The sequence below is a fragment of the Stegastes partitus genome, unplaced genomic scaffold (genome assembly GCF_000690725.1).
Source record: "Stegastes partitus isolate 25-593 unplaced genomic scaffold, Stegastes_partitus-1.0.2 Scaffold458, whole genome shotgun sequence".
Classification (NCBI taxonomy): Eukaryota; Metazoa; Chordata; class Actinopteri; family Pomacentridae; genus Stegastes; species Stegastes partitus.
Window position 1 is genome coordinate 281,236 of NW_007578189.1, and position 18,693 is coordinate 299,928.

The 18,693-nt window shown below is 40.9% G+C and overlaps 1 protein-coding gene across 1 annotated transcript; it reads right to left on the minus strand.

The window, feature by feature from the left end:
* Positions 1 to 1,967: 1,967 nt before the first annotated feature.
* On the minus strand, positions 1,968 to 18,693 carry uba2 (ubiquitin-like modifier activating enzyme 2). The gene is made up of 17 exons (XM_008286527.1): positions 18,494 to 18,693; positions 14,991 to 15,074; positions 14,813 to 14,883; positions 14,645 to 14,709; positions 14,443 to 14,543; positions 12,770 to 12,891; positions 11,707 to 11,774; positions 11,450 to 11,571; positions 10,637 to 10,736; positions 9,355 to 9,506; positions 8,320 to 8,413; positions 8,090 to 8,202; positions 6,631 to 6,786; positions 6,250 to 6,346; positions 4,794 to 4,899; positions 4,560 to 4,702; positions 1,968 to 3,217 (listed from the first exon to the last, which is right to left on the minus strand). Exons 1-17 carry the CDS (start codon positions 18,632 to 18,634, stop codon positions 3,000 to 3,002), a joined length of 1,953 nt encoding a protein of 650 aa, XP_008284749.1. The 5' UTR covers positions 18,635 to 18,693; the 3' UTR covers positions 1,968 to 2,999.

Genomic DNA, 18,693 nt, shown 5'->3' on the forward strand with positions numbered 1-18,693 from the left:
GAATGAACGGAGCAGAACCCACAAATCAGTAACGAATGTGTTCACCATCTAGGTCACATAGAGGAACACAGAGAGGTAATGAGTATAAAGTAGTTAAACTCAGCTTCACGTCAAACAGTTGCAGCAGTTAAATGCTGCTTCTGCCTTGATGTAACAGTAATAACAGTCTTATAATGTGACATTTCTTAATACATCAGTGACAGGAGTCATTGTGATACTTTTATTGTTTTAAGTGATGGTATTTCTGTGTCTTTACTGAAGCAGTTCTTGTGACTACAAGGCTTTTTACTCTGTTTTTCACTGGTATCTGCTGGTATGTCTTTTCTTTTTTATGCATTTTTGAGCCTTTATCGTGGAGCAATTGAACAGGAGGTGGAAAAAAAGGGGAGCCAATCTTGCAATGGGTCAGAATCGATCTCTGCGCTGGTATTCTTACTTCAGTAAAGTATCTGAGTACTTCACTGGCATTAGATGTAATATTCTTCTGTGGAAAAAAGTCAGCTAGTTAGAAATAACAAGGTATGAGGTTAATTAAACTAAAACTACTAATTTAGCTTAAATAACCTATCATATTTAAAAACCTCAAAAACACACAGTAATAGTTGATTGTTGATAGCACTGAGCTGCCTCATTGTGTTTTGAAGAACATCTCACAGATGCTCGATCAGAGATCTGGGGAATCTGGAGGCCGAGTCAACACCTAGAACTCTTCATCATGTTCCTCAAACTGTCCCTGAACAACATTTAAAGCATGACAGAGAGCATTGTCCTGCTTTTGTAATTCAATTAAAACGTAATATGGCTTCTAGCTCTTGAACATTTGAAAAACCCAGTAGAATATTTCCTAAAATCAATCAAAAAAGCATTTACGGGACAGAAATGTCCAACTTCTGGGAAGTGTGTTCAGTCTTTTCTGTGATTGTGGTTATGTGTACTGAACTAGACACATGGTTCCCTTTATACTGTTTGGAAGGTTATTTACTCAGACTCAAAATGAAATATTCTGTTTTAAGATGCTGAATTTCTGATTTTCATGAGTTATACGTCGTAATCATCAAGATTAAAGCAAAATAAGACTTGAAATATTTCACTTTACATGGATTAAATATAGTAAATGTGTAAGTTTACCTTTTGGAACTAAATTACAAACAAAACCAATTTTTCTGAATATTTTAATTGTTTAAGATGCACCTCATCGTGGTCCACCTGGACTTTCATTAAAAAAAACAAAACCATAAGTATAAAAAAAGAGTGCTTGTTGTCCTGTCTTCAGACTTGTAAATACTCGTTCTTTATTGTACCAACACCATCGGTTGTTCTCTTGCGCTTTAACTTGGTCTTTTAGCAGCACGATTTGTACGTTATGTTCCTTATTTTTCTAATAGGTATAATGTGTGAGCTACAGAATATCTTGAGTTTTCCCAAGAGGATGGATAAAGCAGGCTGCAAGGTGGCTCAGTGGTCGGCGGTTTGCATTCTGGTGAGGACACCCGGGATGTTTCTGCGTGGAGTGTTTTCTCTGGCTTCCTCCCACAAGTCTGAAAACATGTTGAGGTTAATTGGTGATTCTAAATTGTCCGTAGGTGTGAATGTGAGTGTGCTTGGTTGTCTGTCTCTAAGTGTAGCCCTGTGATAGACTGGTGACCTGTCCAGGGTGTCCCCTGCCTTCACCCTGAGTCAGCTGGGATAGACTCCAGCAACCCATGACCCTAGTGAGGATTAAGAAGTGTATAGATAATAGATGGATGAATAAAGTATCTGTTTTTATCTATAGGCCTGAGTTTGGTTCTTTTCAAAGCCAACTAAATCCTTCCAACACATAAACCTCAAAACTGAGCTTCCTAATGAATCCCACCTCTCAGCAGGTGTACCCATCAGTATATCAAATTGTATAATTATCACCAGATTCCTGCCAACTCACAGCCCAAACCAACAAGACGAACAACAAATTACACGACACAAAAAGCTTCTGCAATTATTGACTTTATTTTCTTCATCAAATTGGTCCAAAGGGCTCTCATGGCCTCTCAACAAGTCAGATCACAATGAAATATGAAATTATGGACACTGACAGGAGGTCAGACTGGAGGCATCAGCTGTTCTCGTGTTATTTCAGAGCAGGACTCCGCCGCTGACGATCCAGTTTAACCTCCACAGTACGAAACAGAACGAACCGGTCAAACCGCTGCACCGCCTCCAGACAAACTGAACCAGGTCCAACTAATATAAAGCAAGTGTAACATTAAACTAACACTAGCGGGAGTCTGAGCCGCCGAAGCTTAGCCTGAGCCTTTTATAGGGTTCAGTGCAGTCGTTTCAAAAGGGAGCGTGTCAGCTGCTCTCCGTGGCTGTTGGAGTAACTTTTAATCTGATTCCCAAAGAGCTGGACGACGTGTCTGCAGCCGAAACTTGTTAGTTCTAGAAAAGAGGTAGCAAACTAACGCCCCTTGGCACAAACGAGCTCTGCAGCAGCGCCTCTGTGCTTCACCGGGCCTGCAGGCCGGAGCAGGACGAGCTGCAGACGTCCGGGTCCGTCCATCCCCTTCGATGCCAATATCACAACCCAAGAAAGTTTTTTTGGTTTTTAAATCTCAATTCATTTGATAACAAAAGCACAAAAACACCCTGACTTGTGTAGCATGAGAAATACAGTACGTTTATAAAAAAATACAAAAAAAGCACTTTTTTCTTCTTTTTTTTTTTCTTTTAACCATCAACAGACGCATTTAATAAGGACCAGAATGAATAAAAATAACAAGAGAAGTTGTGTGTATTTTTCAAAACTTTTTTTTTTTGAACGTAGAACCTATTTACAGCGTCGTCATGTCAGAGTGGAGGGACTATGAAAGCACAAACACGTCTGAAGGGGGAAGGAAGTGACGAAACACGAACCAGGGCAGTAAATTGTTCTTCATTAAAGGTGTTTTATTTGAGCCTACTGTTGGTCTGGAGTCAAAATGACAAGCGTTCACAGAGTTCTCAGTCCTTCAGGAGTGACGTTAGTCCAGGGCGATGATGTCGTCGTCGTCGTTGTCGGCGGGGGCGGCTGCCGACTGGTCCGTTCGGGGGCGTTTGGTGGAGGTTTCGCCGGTTTCTGCGTCGGGGTGCTTCCTCTTGGTGCCGCTGGTCGCCGCCGCGGAGCTGGACGCCGCCGCCTCCTCCTCGTCGGAGTCGACTATCATGATGTCGTCGTCGTCGTTGTTGTCCGCTGCTGGAGCTGAAGTCCAACAGAAGAAGATGTTAGTCCAGAAACAACTAGCTGCAGCTGGAATCTTCAAATTTACAACATTTATCAGAACAAGAAACTGTAAAAACTACAAGGACCATCTGATTTTTACCCATCAGACAGTCGTTAAACTGCTCACAAAGTATTATTTCATAAAAACCACGTCACTCTACAGGTCTCAATTTGTTAAAAAAATCCCCAAAATAAACCCTTTGCTCAAACAGACTACACAAAAAACTACAAATTCTGCACTGCTTGGTGCAACCATGAAGCTTTTAGGGATTCAACAGTCACATGACAAAAATTTGGGAGTTTGTGGTTGAACTGCAGGCTGTGTTTACAAAAGAATCATAAAAAGTAAGCAGTAAAATATGCATATTTGTACAGTATGCAGAGTCCCCATTTACCCCACTGTTGGAAACACACAAAAATATTGTGATAAATCTATTTTTATGTATTTTCTAAAATAAAGACTTTCAAATTCCATTTTTTCTTTTTAAAGATTCGTGTCATAACTTTGTCGTACTGAACAAAGACGACTTTAAGTTCTCTTCACTGTCCGTAGAGCTGCAGGACTTTATATTGCAGTGAAAAATGGGCCAACAGTGACTAAAAATGTGACGGGAGCAAGAAGATCAGAGCAAAACTGCAGTTTGCCGACAAACACCAGACCTTAATAATGTTCTGTGGACAGACAGATCAAAAGATAGCAGTCGTATTTAACAGTGGACGTGTTTGGTGCCGACACAAGGCAGCTTTTCTAAAGAAGAGCTTCATACCAGCTATGAAAGAGGAAATGTAATATTGTGGAGCTGCTTTGCTTCTTCAGGGACTGAGCTGGAATCTATGAATTCTGCCTCAAATCAAAGAGTGCTTGAAGATCAAGTGGACCTTTCACCAGAACAATAAGCAAGAAACAAATCCACCAAGGAATGGCTCAAAGAGAAGAAATGGGAAGCACTGGAATGGCCAAGAGAAAGTTAGGATTTGAATCCTGTTGAAAAGTTGTGGGAGGATTTGAAACTTAAAACCCTACAAATAACTTTGCATGGAAGAGTGATCAGGGATTTCAGACAGCCGATGTCAGAGATGGTGCACGATCATGTACAAGAAGTTATTTCTGCTAAAGAAGGCAACACTGGCTCCAAAGGCCAAAGATGGAATTACTGCTTCCATGTAGAACGTCACAATTCTTCAAGTTTTTGTTGAAGAAATGATAACATTTTTCCAAAAGACTTAAATGTGTCCAAATACGTCCAAACAAGCAACAGCGAGTGTTTATTTCATCACATTCCTGCTCGTACACAAACACAGAAACGACAGCGATGCTGACCTTTGGAGGACGTGGACGGCTGGGCGGAGTCCTTGTTGCCGTTGGTGATGCTGTTCACCTCTTCCTGGTTATTCTGAGGGGGCGGAGCTTTGTCTGGGGCCTCGCCTACGACCTCGAACTCCACGTCCCGCTCCAGGTCCTCGCTAACGGAAAACAAAAAGTTAAATACTGGCACATTCTGCTGTGCATTTCAGTGCTTTTTGTTCATGTACAGACGCACACCGAGGTACATACGTGTGCAGGACGTTGACGAGGAGTGTGTAGTCTTGGAGGAAGTCGTCGGCTTGGAGACGGCTGCCGTTACGGATCCCGAAGTCGGAGAGAAATTTGCTGTTGTTGGCTGTAAAGAGACGAGGCAGAAATACTATAAATGTGATGACAATCCATTCATTCATTCATTCATTCATTCATTTACATGACCTATAAAACACCAGTTGTTGGGAGACAATAAACAGCATTATGTTGCAAATTTTAATAATAAACCGATTTACTATTGAGTGCTAAACTCTGCATCAAAGTCTATAATATGTCTACTTTTGTGGGCATTGCATCTTTCTAAACAGCCTCTAACTTTGCTTTAAGCGAATGCAGTACAACAAATATGAGTTTTATCATTTACAACGCCTAACAAGGCTTGTTAAATGTTTGGCAAATACCACCAGAGCGCCCTCTCCTGTCCAAGTGGAGACTCGCTACACGTCAGTTTTCACTCACACCAAACCACCAATAATCCAAATAGTCAATCTCTATTTTATTTTTACAATTAATCCCATCTAAACATTTCCTTAGTCAACCTCTTACTTTGTTTTGTTTTTCTTAACTGCCTTTTCCGACCATCTGTCTCTTTCTCTCCTCAGAGATCCAGTTATGTCTTTCATCTTCGACCTTCTGCCTCATCTTTCATCTGTCCTCAAACAGCCTCAACTCAAAGTGAAAACGTCGTACAGAAAGACAGCACAAGGTGTGACCTATAAGTTCCAGGGTTGCACCTATAAAAAGCAAAAACTGCATCCGAGTAGTCTTCTTGTGCAGCGACACACCGCTCCCAGTGCTCCTGCATCATTTGGAAAGCTCTCTGAAAGTTTGCGATTTCACCGTGGACCACAAACTTGTGCAGACTTCATATCAAGAGTCAGTCTGCAGCTACAACCCAGAGACCAAACAGAAGTCTTCAGTAGGAGAGTCTGCATTCCCCAGGACTGAAGAAGGTGCATCAGGTCAGCAGTTCAAACAACAGCATGCTAGTTGTTGTGTTTAATATTCACGGGGCTGTGGACTTTGAAATCGTCCTTCAGCGACTGACTGTCAAAGCTGAGTTCTACTGTAAAGTTTGGAGGACCATGTACCATGTGCCATCACAAGAATGTGTTTAAAGCGTTTCAATAATGTCACTTTCTGGTCACATTAGTCATTAGATTTGTCTCCCTGTGATCTCTTTCTCTTCCCAAAAATGAAATTCAAGTTGCAGAGCTGCTGTTTTGGCCCAGTGCAGGAGATCCAGCTCATGTCGTGGGTGCTGCTGGAAATGCTACAAACATGGCAGGAGCACCGGGAGCGGTTCATCGCTGCAGGAGGAGACGAAGGACGTAGCAGCCAAATTCAAATCAGGAACAGCTTTTTGCTTTTTATAGCCGCACGCTCATACATTTTTGATCACACCTCATTAGAAGGTAAAATGTAAACTGCTTACCCTCTGTCTCTCCTTCCTCTGAGGAGATGAGGATGGTTCCTTTTCCGTCTTCTATTTGAACATCTGGAGCGACCATCCCGAACCTCTCCTTCAGGATCTGAACAGAAAGACAGAAAACACAGATGTAAATAAGGCAACCGTAAAAAAAACAAACAAAAAAACAACAACACTGCAGCATCATTTTGGTCCACAGCAATGTTTAGGCACAGTTCAGTTATGTGCTCCATTTTGGTGTTGCAAGGACACTCAGTACAAATATATATATTTATTTATTTGCGTAAACTGAAAGCTGTGGTCGATGTAAAAACCAACAAGTGGTCGAATGTTTATAAATGAATCGACAACACTTTGACTGAGTCTGGAGCAGCCCGATGCCGTTACCCTGTCCTGCAGAGAGAGGACCATGGTTTTGTGGACGTTGAGCTTCACTGTGACTTCGGGTTTGCTGGCGCAGACGTAACAGTTGGCGCTGGGCGGGTCCAGGATGCACGGGACCAGCAGCTTCTTCCTGAGGTTGGGACACTTGTTCAGGAAGATCTGGAGGGAAGAAAATAAAAAAAGAAGACAAATATGAACAGAGAGAAAGATTCTGCTGTAACAAAGGGGGCTGCAGGTGGAACCTCCACTCGGCTAACCTGGTAACTGGCAAAATCGTTCTCCTTTTATTTTCTACAAACACTTTGTAGCAGACATGTGGGAAAACGCTTACATCCAATTGCTCCCTCGTGTGTTAAATTTGTTTTATTTCAATCAGCACAACCTAGAAATGTATCTTCAATTTGTGAACCAAACTCTGTTCAGTAACTGGACATTACCGTAATGTCCAGACTATAAGCCGCTACTTTTTTCACACGCTTTGAACACTGCGGCTTAAACAATGATGCATCTAATTTATAGATTTTTGTGAATTTTATGAATTTGCCTCGAGACGAAAGTGACATCGAGAGCGACAACAAAAGAGAGACTGAGGAAGTGTGTGACGAAGTCATTCTGAGGCTGTTCAATTCCGACACTGAAGAAGACGACTTTAGTGGTTTTAGTGCAGGAGGAAGATGAAGATAGTGATCAATGACTTTTCCTGGTTGGCTGCTGTGGTTGTTTTTTTCTTTTCACCAGCCGTGTTACAGGCAGAAAAAAGCATTTACGTATTTGTGTCTGTTACCGGCACGTATTTAATTACAAGTTTAAAAAATCTTGTGTAAAAATCTCATGGTACAACGTGGACACCTGCAGCTTATAGACAAGTGCGGCCATTTTATGTACACATTTTTTTTCTTGTTAAAGTTAGTGGGTGCAGCTTATATTCAGGTGCACTCAACAGTCCGGAAATTACCGTAACTACCATCAGCACTCTGCGTTTAAACAGGTGTCTTACAGGGTGTGTCCTGTTTGTCTCCTGGAAAAGTTCTTGGCGCCGCCCAAAGACTTTTTAGGAGAATTACAAACATCAAAATGATAAATGAGAATTTTAATTTTAATTAATTAACTCAAGTATTATAAGACTTTTTTTGTAAATCAAATGTGAGAAGTAACAGTAAAACGCAAAGATTTCTGTCAAAAATGTTTCACAGATTTGCATAGTTACTCCTCAATGACTCATATTCAGGAAAGAAAAAACCCTCGACACTTAATAGACTTCTTGCTGGTATAATAAAATATACATATAATAATATAGAGATAATCAACAATCAGCTTGTCATCATCAGCACTCAGAACTGAAAACATGAGGCAGAATACTCCTTGCAACTTGCTAGCAAATTTAAAAGCATTTTGGAAGTCAAAATCTAATAAACTCCATAATCCCTAAGTATTTGAATCCGGTATGGACACTTGAACCGACCGTGCGACAGGATTCGAGCTCCCCGGACAGAATCTTCAGCCCCTCCAGCACAATGAGTCCGGCGATAACAGCGTTGGTTGTTGCAATAGCTGGAATGATGTTGCCTGCCATCGCTGGAACAAACAAATCAACAAATAAATAAGTCCAGCCTCTTGGAGGGAGATATCTGAGGGTGGATGTGCACCGCTCTATGGTGGAATTAACTCCTTTGAATCAAGTAAATAACTCACACTTGACATCAAAGCGACTCTTCATGTTCATGCTGAAGATGTGCATGCGGAGGTTGGCTGCTGCAGTAACAAAGTCCATCGCTGGAGGATCGTCCTGATGAGGAAGGAGGGATGACACTCAGTTAGCCGTTGTGATGCAGCGCAACGTTTTCAGAACAGTTGCAGAAACCTTCTTTCAAAGATTTAGAAGAAGACTTTTAAGGCTCTTCCTGACTGTTTGGTTTTTCTCTGCACACACTTTGGACTAATCACAACAAAGTCTGGGTTCATCGTCGTTCTGGTGTGTTCAGAGTTTCTTTACTCCTTCTAGGAATCTTTACTGCATCAGGTGTCATCTGGTAAAGATGTTTCTAGTGGAGGCAACTTTGTTTTATTGTTTTACAGCAGATTGATTATCTGATCCAATATTCAGGACTTTTCAACAGTTGAAACCAGACGTTTACATCCACTGTATAAAAAGACATAAAATCTTTTTTCTTCTCACTGTCTGACATTAAATCAGACTGAACGTTTCCTGTTTTAGGTCAGTTAGGATTACCAGCATTATTTCTATTTGCTAAACGCCAGAATAATGAGAAAGAGAATTTTTTTATTACTTTCTTCAAAGTCAGAAGTTTACATACACTAAGTTTACTATGTCTTTAAATTATTTGGGAAAGATGATGATGTCATGGCTTTGGAAGCTTTGTTAGGTTAATTGACAACATTTTAGTTAACTGGAGGCACACCTCAAACACACTGCTTCCTCTTGTGACAACATGGAAAATCTAAAGACATCAGCCAAGACACCAGGAAGAGAACTGTGGACCTCCACAAGTCTGGTTCATCCTTGGACACAATTTCCAGATGCTGCACCTCACAAATAACATTAAATCAACACTGAAGGACAAATGTTGACAAGTTCTTCTCTAATTAAACAAGTAAAATAAAAAGCATTTTAACAAAGTCTTGTGCTGGAATTTGCTGAAGCAGCACATAAGAGCCAGAAAGCTTCATCTCCTCCACACACTGCTTTCATTTTAAAACATTTCTTACCTTGTCCCAGACCAGCTCAGAACCTTCGCCTTTCTCCTGCAGCTGTGAGCGCAGCGTCTCCACGCTGTGCTGGAACAGCTGGCAGTAACCCCAAACTCCCAGAACCTGCTGGTCCTTCAGACCCGAGGCTGGACTCTCCTCCTGAGGACGCACTGCAACACACCAACACACATGAATGAATGTATACACAAACACAGCCAAGAGAAACACACACAGACACAATAATGTGGCGTTCTTTGTAAGGGAATAATGTAAAGATCATATAAAAATAACAACTAATGTTCATCTGACATGTAGGAATAAACATTCCTTCATTGGTAAAAATTATACATTTAAAATTTAGCAAAGTTCGTGGACATATTGTCTCACATTCCAAAAACACTCCCACATATTTGTCAGTTTTAATTGTAAATAATTCAGTCAGATTTTGATGAAGACCAGTTAGCTTCAGGTCTTCAGCTGCAGATTATTTTCTTAACCTACCAATAACTAATTCAGTCTATAAGAAATCACAAAACAGTTGTAAGAAGTCGATCATAACGTTTTAAAGCCCAACGTGACGCCATTAAACGTCTAGTTCTGTTGATCTACACTCCAAAACATCTGCTCTGCCATCATGTCAGACAAAGAAAAGCTGCAAATTCTCACATTTTAGATCAAACTGCTTGTTTTTAACTGATTATTTAAATGCTTAAATAATAGAAATTTTATTCCAGTTGCCTGATCACTGCAGCCTTCGTCAGCTGTCAGTTATATCTCAAATGCGACTGATGTATAAGTCCAACCATAATTGCAGTAACTACCTGCAGAGAGTTGATATTATTTTGATCCAAAATGGCTCCAAGCATTTGCCTTCATTAAAATCCAGACTTGTTATAATAAGTTGCAGTAACATCTGACTGGTCGTCTGCAGTTCATCAGAATATGTTTAGCAAAGGAGAAAAATAAAGTCATTATTCAGGTTATTCATCATCAAACTCAGAAGATAATTTGACCTCTTGTTGACATAAATTTCAGCACATGATTTCTGTGCTTAACTACACACCAGGTTCTGCTACATCTGAGGTACCCGAACAAAGGGATCAATAAAGTTCTATCTAAACTGCTGGGAGTTTTCATGCTCAGTATCCTGGCAGAAGAGGATTTTGACAAGTTTTCGAGGTAAATTACTGATGTAACATGAACTAATGACCACAATAAGATCTGAGGTAACATCTCAGTAGCGGATGTCTGGCCACAAACATACCAATAAAAGAACAAGACAAATGTTTAGAAGACATACTGCTCTTCTCCAGCTGCTGCCAGTCCAGAGGTGTTGGAGCTTTCCTCTTCTTCCACAGCTTGTCCATGGTCAGCAGGTACATGATGTCATCTTTGAACAGCTGCATAACAGGGAGCCAATCAGAACCGGGCTTGTTACTGGCAGTGACAATACGCAAACTGAACACTGATTACAAAACAGTAATTTAGCTTTTTCTGCTCCCTAAATCCCATTTCCAAACGATTCAACATGCTCTACTGGGCATCTCTCAGGTAAGACACAACTGAAGTGTTAAACTGGTGTTTTTTCTGCTTTAGATGCAGGATGAGCCAGAAAAAGTTTGAGAACCGCTGAGCTATTAACAGCAAATGCAGCCTTTGTATTTGGATGTAAAACTGTCACTTTTTTGCCATGTGAGCGCAATAAAGTCACTCTCAGTGAGTCTGCAGATAAAGAAGTACATGCAACGATATGAAAACTTGCTTTTCATGATGTCTTAACTGTCTAACATTAGACCAGCATACAAACAAATGTCCTCAGTTTGAGGTAGAGCTGCAATATAACTAACAACCAAAATAAACTAAGTTAGTGGTGTACATGCATTCCACATGTTACATTCCTGATTAACATGAAGTCAACGCTTTGACTTTGCAGCAGTAAAGAATGCAAATAAAGCCCACGTTAACGGTGGTCTTTTTATATTAACAGTTTATAACCACAAGCAGGAACCAAATAAGCTGCACATTTATTTTGTAAACACAAGGTCAGTGCTTCCTGCTCACTCGTACGTCTGCATCAGAACAGCCTCCCACAGTGTTGTTATCTGGCCGGTACCTTGTTGAAGAGCTTGACGGGGTCGTATCCGGTGGACCGAGCCCATTCCTTGGTGGAGATTCGTTTGATGTCTCCGTCCTTCTCCGAGGCCGTGGCTCGAGCTGCCGTCTCTTCGGGATTCCCTGTTTGCAGAAGGCACGGTTGTCACACAGTGTACAGTGATTTTTCTTTCACTGATGTTTGAACCAACAAGTTAGCAGTCATCAAGTGCTGCTACAAAGAACTGGTTAGATGTTATGGAACAAACTCTGGCTCACATGCAGCCTCTGGATCTGCTGTATCAGGCGACACCTCTTGATCAGCATCCTCTTCTCCAAACAGCTGACTGGAACAGCAACACACATAAACACGGATTAGACATCAGGAAAGTGTCGTTTCTGAAACATTACGAGGATGCTTTCTGACATTTTTGCACCTCTGCAACATAATCACATAATAATTACTACTGATTGTTTTCAAACACGTGTAGGACAAATCTAATCAAGCTTATATCCAATTTACATCTGCAATCTGCACACAGAAGGAGAAACAACGCGATCAGCTCATCAAGACAACATTTAGAGGTAGTCAGACTCCTACTGTGATCAGATCTCAGCAATCCATGTTGCATACCAAAGAAAACGTTCACCTGACTCTGCCTTATCCTGCTAGTTCAAGCAAGCCTGACAAAAACGACAGGTTGCAGCAACAAGTCGACAACACAGACGTCCACACCGGCATGGCTTCGTATTAGTCGACTGACCTCCATAGGCTAGTTTAGATAAAGTCCAGCCACCATCGAGATACTGACACACATTTTAATACCAGGTGCAAAAGACCTCCATCCAGACACAGACTAGGAAGTGACTGTCCCACATGGCCATGTTTGCCTTGTAGCTCGCTTGAATAAAGGTGGAACTTAATCCATTTTCAGACATGGAGTATAGAATGTTGCTGCTGCAATAATCTTTTAAAGTGACGGCATTTACTCCATTCAGAACTTAATCACTTTTAATGCTCCTCACAGTGAAGAGAGACACAATACAGGCACAGGATTTGTCTTACAGTAAATCAAGTGACTTGTAACACACGATGATGCACTAATAAACAAAAGTCTGAACCAATAGCAGCTTATTAAACTGTCCAAATAACTGACAGTTTAGGATATTTATGGTTTACCAAACACAGAACGTCCTGTCCATGTGTGACGATAATCTAAAACATCCTGCTGCTGCAGATATTCAACAAACTCAGAGCTGGTACATTCGGTTTTCTTCTGCTAAAAGAAAAGGCAATGCATGTCTGAAAGAAGCTTTAGTTACGGTTGAGAACAAGCCTTACTTGAAGAGATACTTGGCCCAGACGATGCAGTGGATGGGCTCAGACGGTGTGTTTCTTATGGTGCATCCTGGGAAGGTCTTCTGGGTGGGCTTGGGTTGGCACTCGTAGCACTCGGTCATTCCCTGTGGACGGAGAAGAGGAAGAAAGATGAGAAGAAGTGTTATATACATCATTTCCAATCTGTCAGCACTGGAGAATAATCTGGCTTCACCCATCACTGTTCTGCTGTAGGGAAAAAATGCTCTGGTTTGTTTGTATTTCTTTACAACAATCAGAGAAACAGTCGTCCTAAGTCCATGATGTAGCTGCAGATTGGTGTTGGGAGGAACTGGTTTTGGTAGAAGATGCTTTGAAAACCTAACTTTTGCTACAACTGGTGGGAAAACATGCAAGAACATCTGTCAGACAGTAAATGCTGTCAACACATTCTTTGTAGAGCTTCACAGTTATTTAAAGAGAGAACCGAGCAGGCTTGTCTAATTGCACCAAGACACAGAAATTGCCATTTTCAGTGTCCAGGTTGCTAATCGGAGGTTGTTGCCGTTATTGCCTACAGGGAAAGGGATTTTAAACATGGTAACATTCAGATAGCAGAATGCACATGAATGCCAATTTCAGGCTTATACAACCCTGTTATTATTTTGCCTAAATACTTTGCCTACAGTGACAGAGCAAGAAAAAGACAAGAGAGGGAGACCACCAAGACACCTAGACTCCTCCGATAAGAGTTGCAAGCTGGTATTGACCAACATGCTTCATGGTGTGATGACTAGCAGCAATTGGTGTCCATCAAACAAAGTGTCTAGTCTGAAGGCCATAAAGCTCCATTTCGGTCTCATCACATTAAAGAACCTTTTTCCGGCTGACTTCAGAGTCTCTCACATGTCTTCAGCTCAAATCTAGTTCAGATTTAATATGAGCTTTTTTCAACAGCATCTTTCTCTTTGTCTCCCTTAAAGCTTTGACTGGTGAAGAACAGCCAACAGTTGTTGTATGAACACTCTAATCTCAGCTGCTGAAGCTTGTAACTCCTTCAGGGGAGTTATATGTGTCTTGGTGGCCTTCCTCACTATTTAATCAATTTTTGAAGACTTCCTGCTCGAGTCAGATTTACACATGTGTCATCTTCCTTCCATTTCTTAATGATGAGTTTAACTGGACTCCAAATAATCAGTGACTTGGAAATGTTCCTGTATCATCCCCCGACTGATGCTTTCCAATAACCGTTAAACTGAGTTTCTTGAAGTGTTCTTTTGACTTCATGGTGTAGTTATAGCGAAGAGCAGTGATTCACCAGTGAGTGGACCTCCCACATACAGGACTCTTCATACTACAATCACTGAGACACATTCACTGCACTCAGATGATCTTCATTCACCAACTGTGTGACTTCTAGCACCAACTGGCTGCATTAGAGTTGAATTCGAGGAGTCACTTAAGGTAATGCAAAGTATTGTATAATTAATAGACATTCTGTAGAAGTTTTTGTGTAAATCATTGTCTAAAGAGCTGAGTTAAATTGGCCACGCTTCAACTGCTAGAACGGCGATAAAAAGGAGAAAACATCAAAGGAGCATGATTGCTTTTTACAGGCTCTGTCTCTGCAGGCTGACAACATTTTCAGCAGACAGAAAGAAATATTTTTAGCTCAGAAAAAGCTGCGAGTGTTCTACCTTCTTGATGACTGTGACTTGTCCCAGGTATCCAGCAGTGCCGCTCTCTATCAGAGGGATATCCGCTGCCAAACACATCCTGTTGACGTGGTTACGGGCAGCTGCAGAGACACAACAAATGTTTTTCTTATTTAGTATTAAATCATTTGAACACGATGGCAGTTAGAAGCGACAGAAAGCTGTTGAGGTCAGGTGAGGATACCTCTGTTATCCAGCGCGTTCATCACCAGCATGAACTTTCTGAAGAACTCCACGTTGTAATCAGGGCTGTCGGGGAGGAAAAACAGCACGACCACGATCAGTTCTAAACAAACCGAGCAGAATTTACAGATGTCTCAGTGTGGTTGAATATAAACAGAGAGGAACTCACTTCATGACGCTGTCATGGTAGGCTGTGATATTGGCACTGGGACAGAACTGCAGGGCGCTCTCCTTGGCCACCTGCAACACAACAGCATCACATTAACAGACGCAAAAAAACAGAGTTTAACATACGATGAGTTCAAACAGGACTCAGAACAGCTCTACAGCAGATTCAGTTTACATACCTGCGCTTTAGACTTGCCGACATGTTTCTTCTGAAAGAGGAACTGACGGTTCAGGTTGCTGACATCGATGGTGTCCAAGTCAATCTGCAGAAATCAATAAGGTTGTAAAATCAGTCATATAAAATATGATATTTACGACAGGAAACTACAATCAACCTGCCACACAACAGCACAGTTTATTTTAATGAACACAAATGTTTGGACAGAAATATTTGCTTGTTCACAGAGAAACAAATAAGAACAAGTCAGCTGGACGATTAGAGGACTCGAGATACATTTTAAAACAACTCAATTCCACATTTTAATACCATCATCTCAGTATCAGCAGCTATCCAGCATGTGTTCAAAAGCATGTGACAATTAATCAGCAACTATTTCACTGAGGGATGAGCGACTAACCCATTTAATTGTTCTACCCCTTGTTGGCTGGGGCCAGAAATATCAGTTAGTTCAACTAATTCATACTTTATTAATGTTACTTATCATCAGTTATCCACCACTTGCATGCAAACAGCAGCCCTGTTTACCCCGGATGTGTTAAACCAGCCAAGTGGGAAGCAGAGCCAAGGACACCTCATTACAGCAGGATTTTAGCTGAGAAAATTAAAATAAGGTTGTTTCAGAATAAACTGGCAAATAGCCATCTGGCTGGAGCGATATTTGACCACATTCAGTGCAGGCATAAGGACGTCAGCCACCAAGGTGTTTATTTGAAACGTTATTTAAGGTATATTCAGCGAGTTATTTTGTAGAATAATGAGCTAATTTAGGTTGATTAAAACACATTTTGGCTTTTGAAAAATCTGATAAAGTTTAAAACGGCTCTTAAATGGCTACACTGACTATTTTTTTCAGACAGTGTTTCAGCTTATTTCTCAATGTTGACATCTTTTGAGTGTTTCTTAATTACTCTAAATTTTAATTTCATACATGGAAATTATTTGGAACATCTCCACTTAAAAAAATGAACCAACAGTCTGAGAATATCCCTGCAGGTAATGAGTTTTCTTCACCACTTTCTATTATTTTGTTGACTAAAACAATCAATTCTCAGATCTACTGTAAATACAAAAACGCCAGTTGCACTTCTACTCTGCTGTGTTTTCCTAGAAAAACCTTAGAGCTGAATAAAGCAGCTCAAAGGGGTCGAGTTGGATCAGATTCTTCCTCCTAAACTCTGCTCGGTCTTGTGGCTTCAGTTGTGACTGAAGAACTAAAAACATCTCACCGCAGACTGAAGGTCACAGATGTGAAAGTGGAAACTTGCAGCAGCAGCAGCAGCACTGACAAGAAGAACTCATCCTCTCATGATTTCATCAGTAGAGATCTGCTGTTAGAGCTTCCACACTGGACCACATCTCTTCTCACTTCTCTCAGCTTAAACTAAATGCCCCGTATGTACACACTAATCTAATCGTAGTAGAGCTGCCATGCACCTTTAAATGTTCTCTAATGCTTTATATTGTATTAAAGACAGAATGGCGGTTCTACTCTATCACAATAAAGTGAATGTCTTTGTATTTTGGACCATTAATCTGACAAACGTAGACATTTCAAGACATCACTTTGGGCACTGAGAATCTGTGATGAACAACTTTTAGACATTTCATATAAAACCATGTATTAATTAATATTGAACAAGTGAAAAAAGACCATTCATCAAGAAAATAAATCATCTCTTACAGCCCTGTCTCATATTACTGTCAATTATTTATTGCTCTCATGGCAGTTTAACGCTTTGAACTCTGATTTACAAAACGGCTCTTTAATTAATTCTTTGTGCTGCTTAAAAAAAATCGCCATATATTCACATTTTAAAAGACGTCATCTGAGAATTTCTGCTTTTGTTCCTCAAAAAATTACCCAAACAAACAGTTGGTATAGTTTCAGACATTTTATTTATATTTAACTAATCGACTAAATCTTTGCAGTCCTGCCTCATGCTGTCAGTTTTTTATTCCCTCTCAGTCAGTTTAACACTCGACACTCTGATTTAAATCATGGCTCTAATATTCTATTATTTCTGTTTGATGCTTGATTGTTATTCGTCTGGCTGTAGATGCGTTACTCGTAAACGTTGGTTGGTTTTCAGCGTTTTGTACATTTCAAACACTGTTTCAGCAAAATGGAATAACAGTGAATATTAATCCAGAATACAATTTACCAGCATGTTTTAAGGGACCCATTTATGGGACAGAAATAGAAAATGACTACTTTAATTGACGATTATTTTCTCAATTAACCAATCAGCTGCTTGGATGAAAAACGCTGATCAGCGTTTCTCAAATGACCGTCTCAACTGTCTTGTTTTGTCCACAATCCAAAGTTTACTGTCACAGAGGAGGAAAGAAAAAAGGAAATATTCACTTTTAATTATTTTTTCTTGGAAAGACTACTATCCAAACTGATTCATTGACTTTTAAAACAGTTGATCAGTTAAATAAGCCTGATTGTTGGTATCTGGCTTTAGGTGTGTTACTCTGAAATGTTGGTTAGTTGGCTTTTAGTTATTCTTACATTTCAATCATTTGTTAAGTGAAACAGAGTAATGGTGAACATCAATGTCACACGCAATCTAGTAGCACCTTTATGAATTATTTTCTCGATTAAGCGGTGACTTGTTTGGTTGATTGTTGATGTTTCTCATGTAACGCCTTAAGATGTCTTGTTTTCTCCACATTCCCATGAAATTCACTTTACTTTCACAGAAGAGTAAATAATATATTCACATTTAAAAAAACTGGAATCAGAGAATTTTTAACTTTTCCCTCTTAAAAATTTACCAAAACTATTTATCAATGATCATAAGACTTGACAACTAATCCGTTAGTTTTGGCAGTTCTACAGATGAACCATTTTAAACATTATTTAAGCAACTTCAAGCACTTCGTAATTGAAAATGAGTAACAGTGACAATAAAACCAGCACACAGCAGACCAGCACCCTTTAAAGACCCCTGGAGGATCCTAAATTCTGATCTGACAGTCTGAAACTCTGAGCTCTCAACAGCTGATTGAAAACACACATTCACAACTTCTGACAACCGTCCAAGTGCTACACACACACACACACACACACACACACACACACACACACACACACCTTCCTACTCAGTGATAACGTTTTGCAGCACAATATAAGCGGACACAGCCGAACAAAGCGCCGTCCAGCCGTGTCTGTGTTGGCTTGTCGCCAGCCTGCCGGTTAGCTGGCCGTTAAATCACACAGCTAGCTAACTTAGCCGTGTTAATGGCGCCAAATGTTTCAGCCACATCGCTGCGGCACCGGTCGTATCTTCTCTGCTCCATAGCCGGGCCTGTCTGCTGCACAATACGGGGACGGCTACAAAAAAAGCTCCATCGACAACGTTTTACATCTTTGAACGCCACGTCTCATTAATTAGCCGGAGCCTGCACACCTCCAGGCTCAGTCTCACAAAGACGTAGCTAGCACGGTTAGCCAGCGAGCTAACACACACACAAACAAACATAGACGAGACGCACCACTTCGATGTTCTTGAAGCCGGTGAGGACGAGGTTCTTCAGCAGCTCGCAGCCGATTCCTCCCGCTCCCACCACCAGCACCTTGCAGGTGGAGAGCGACTCAGCCAGCTCTCTTCGGAGGGAACCCACCAGTTGGACCATGTTGATCGGCTGAGACAGAAGCGGAGCTGCTGCACCGGGAGGCTAGCGGCTAGCTTGTT

Coding starts and splice junctions, on each gene's coding strand:
- uba2 (XM_008286527.1), bottom strand. CDS start 18,634: ATGGTCCAACTGGTGGGTTCCCTCCGAAGAGAGCTGGCTGAGTCGCTC. Junction 6,787..8,089: donor AGCTCGAATCCTGTCGCACG/GTCGGTTCAAGT, acceptor TCTTCCCTCCAG/ATCTTCCTGAACAAGTGTCC. Junction 4,703..4,793: donor CTCGTCAACGTCCTGCACAC/GTATGTACCTCG, acceptor GTTTTCCGTTAG/CGAGGACCTGGAGCGGGACG.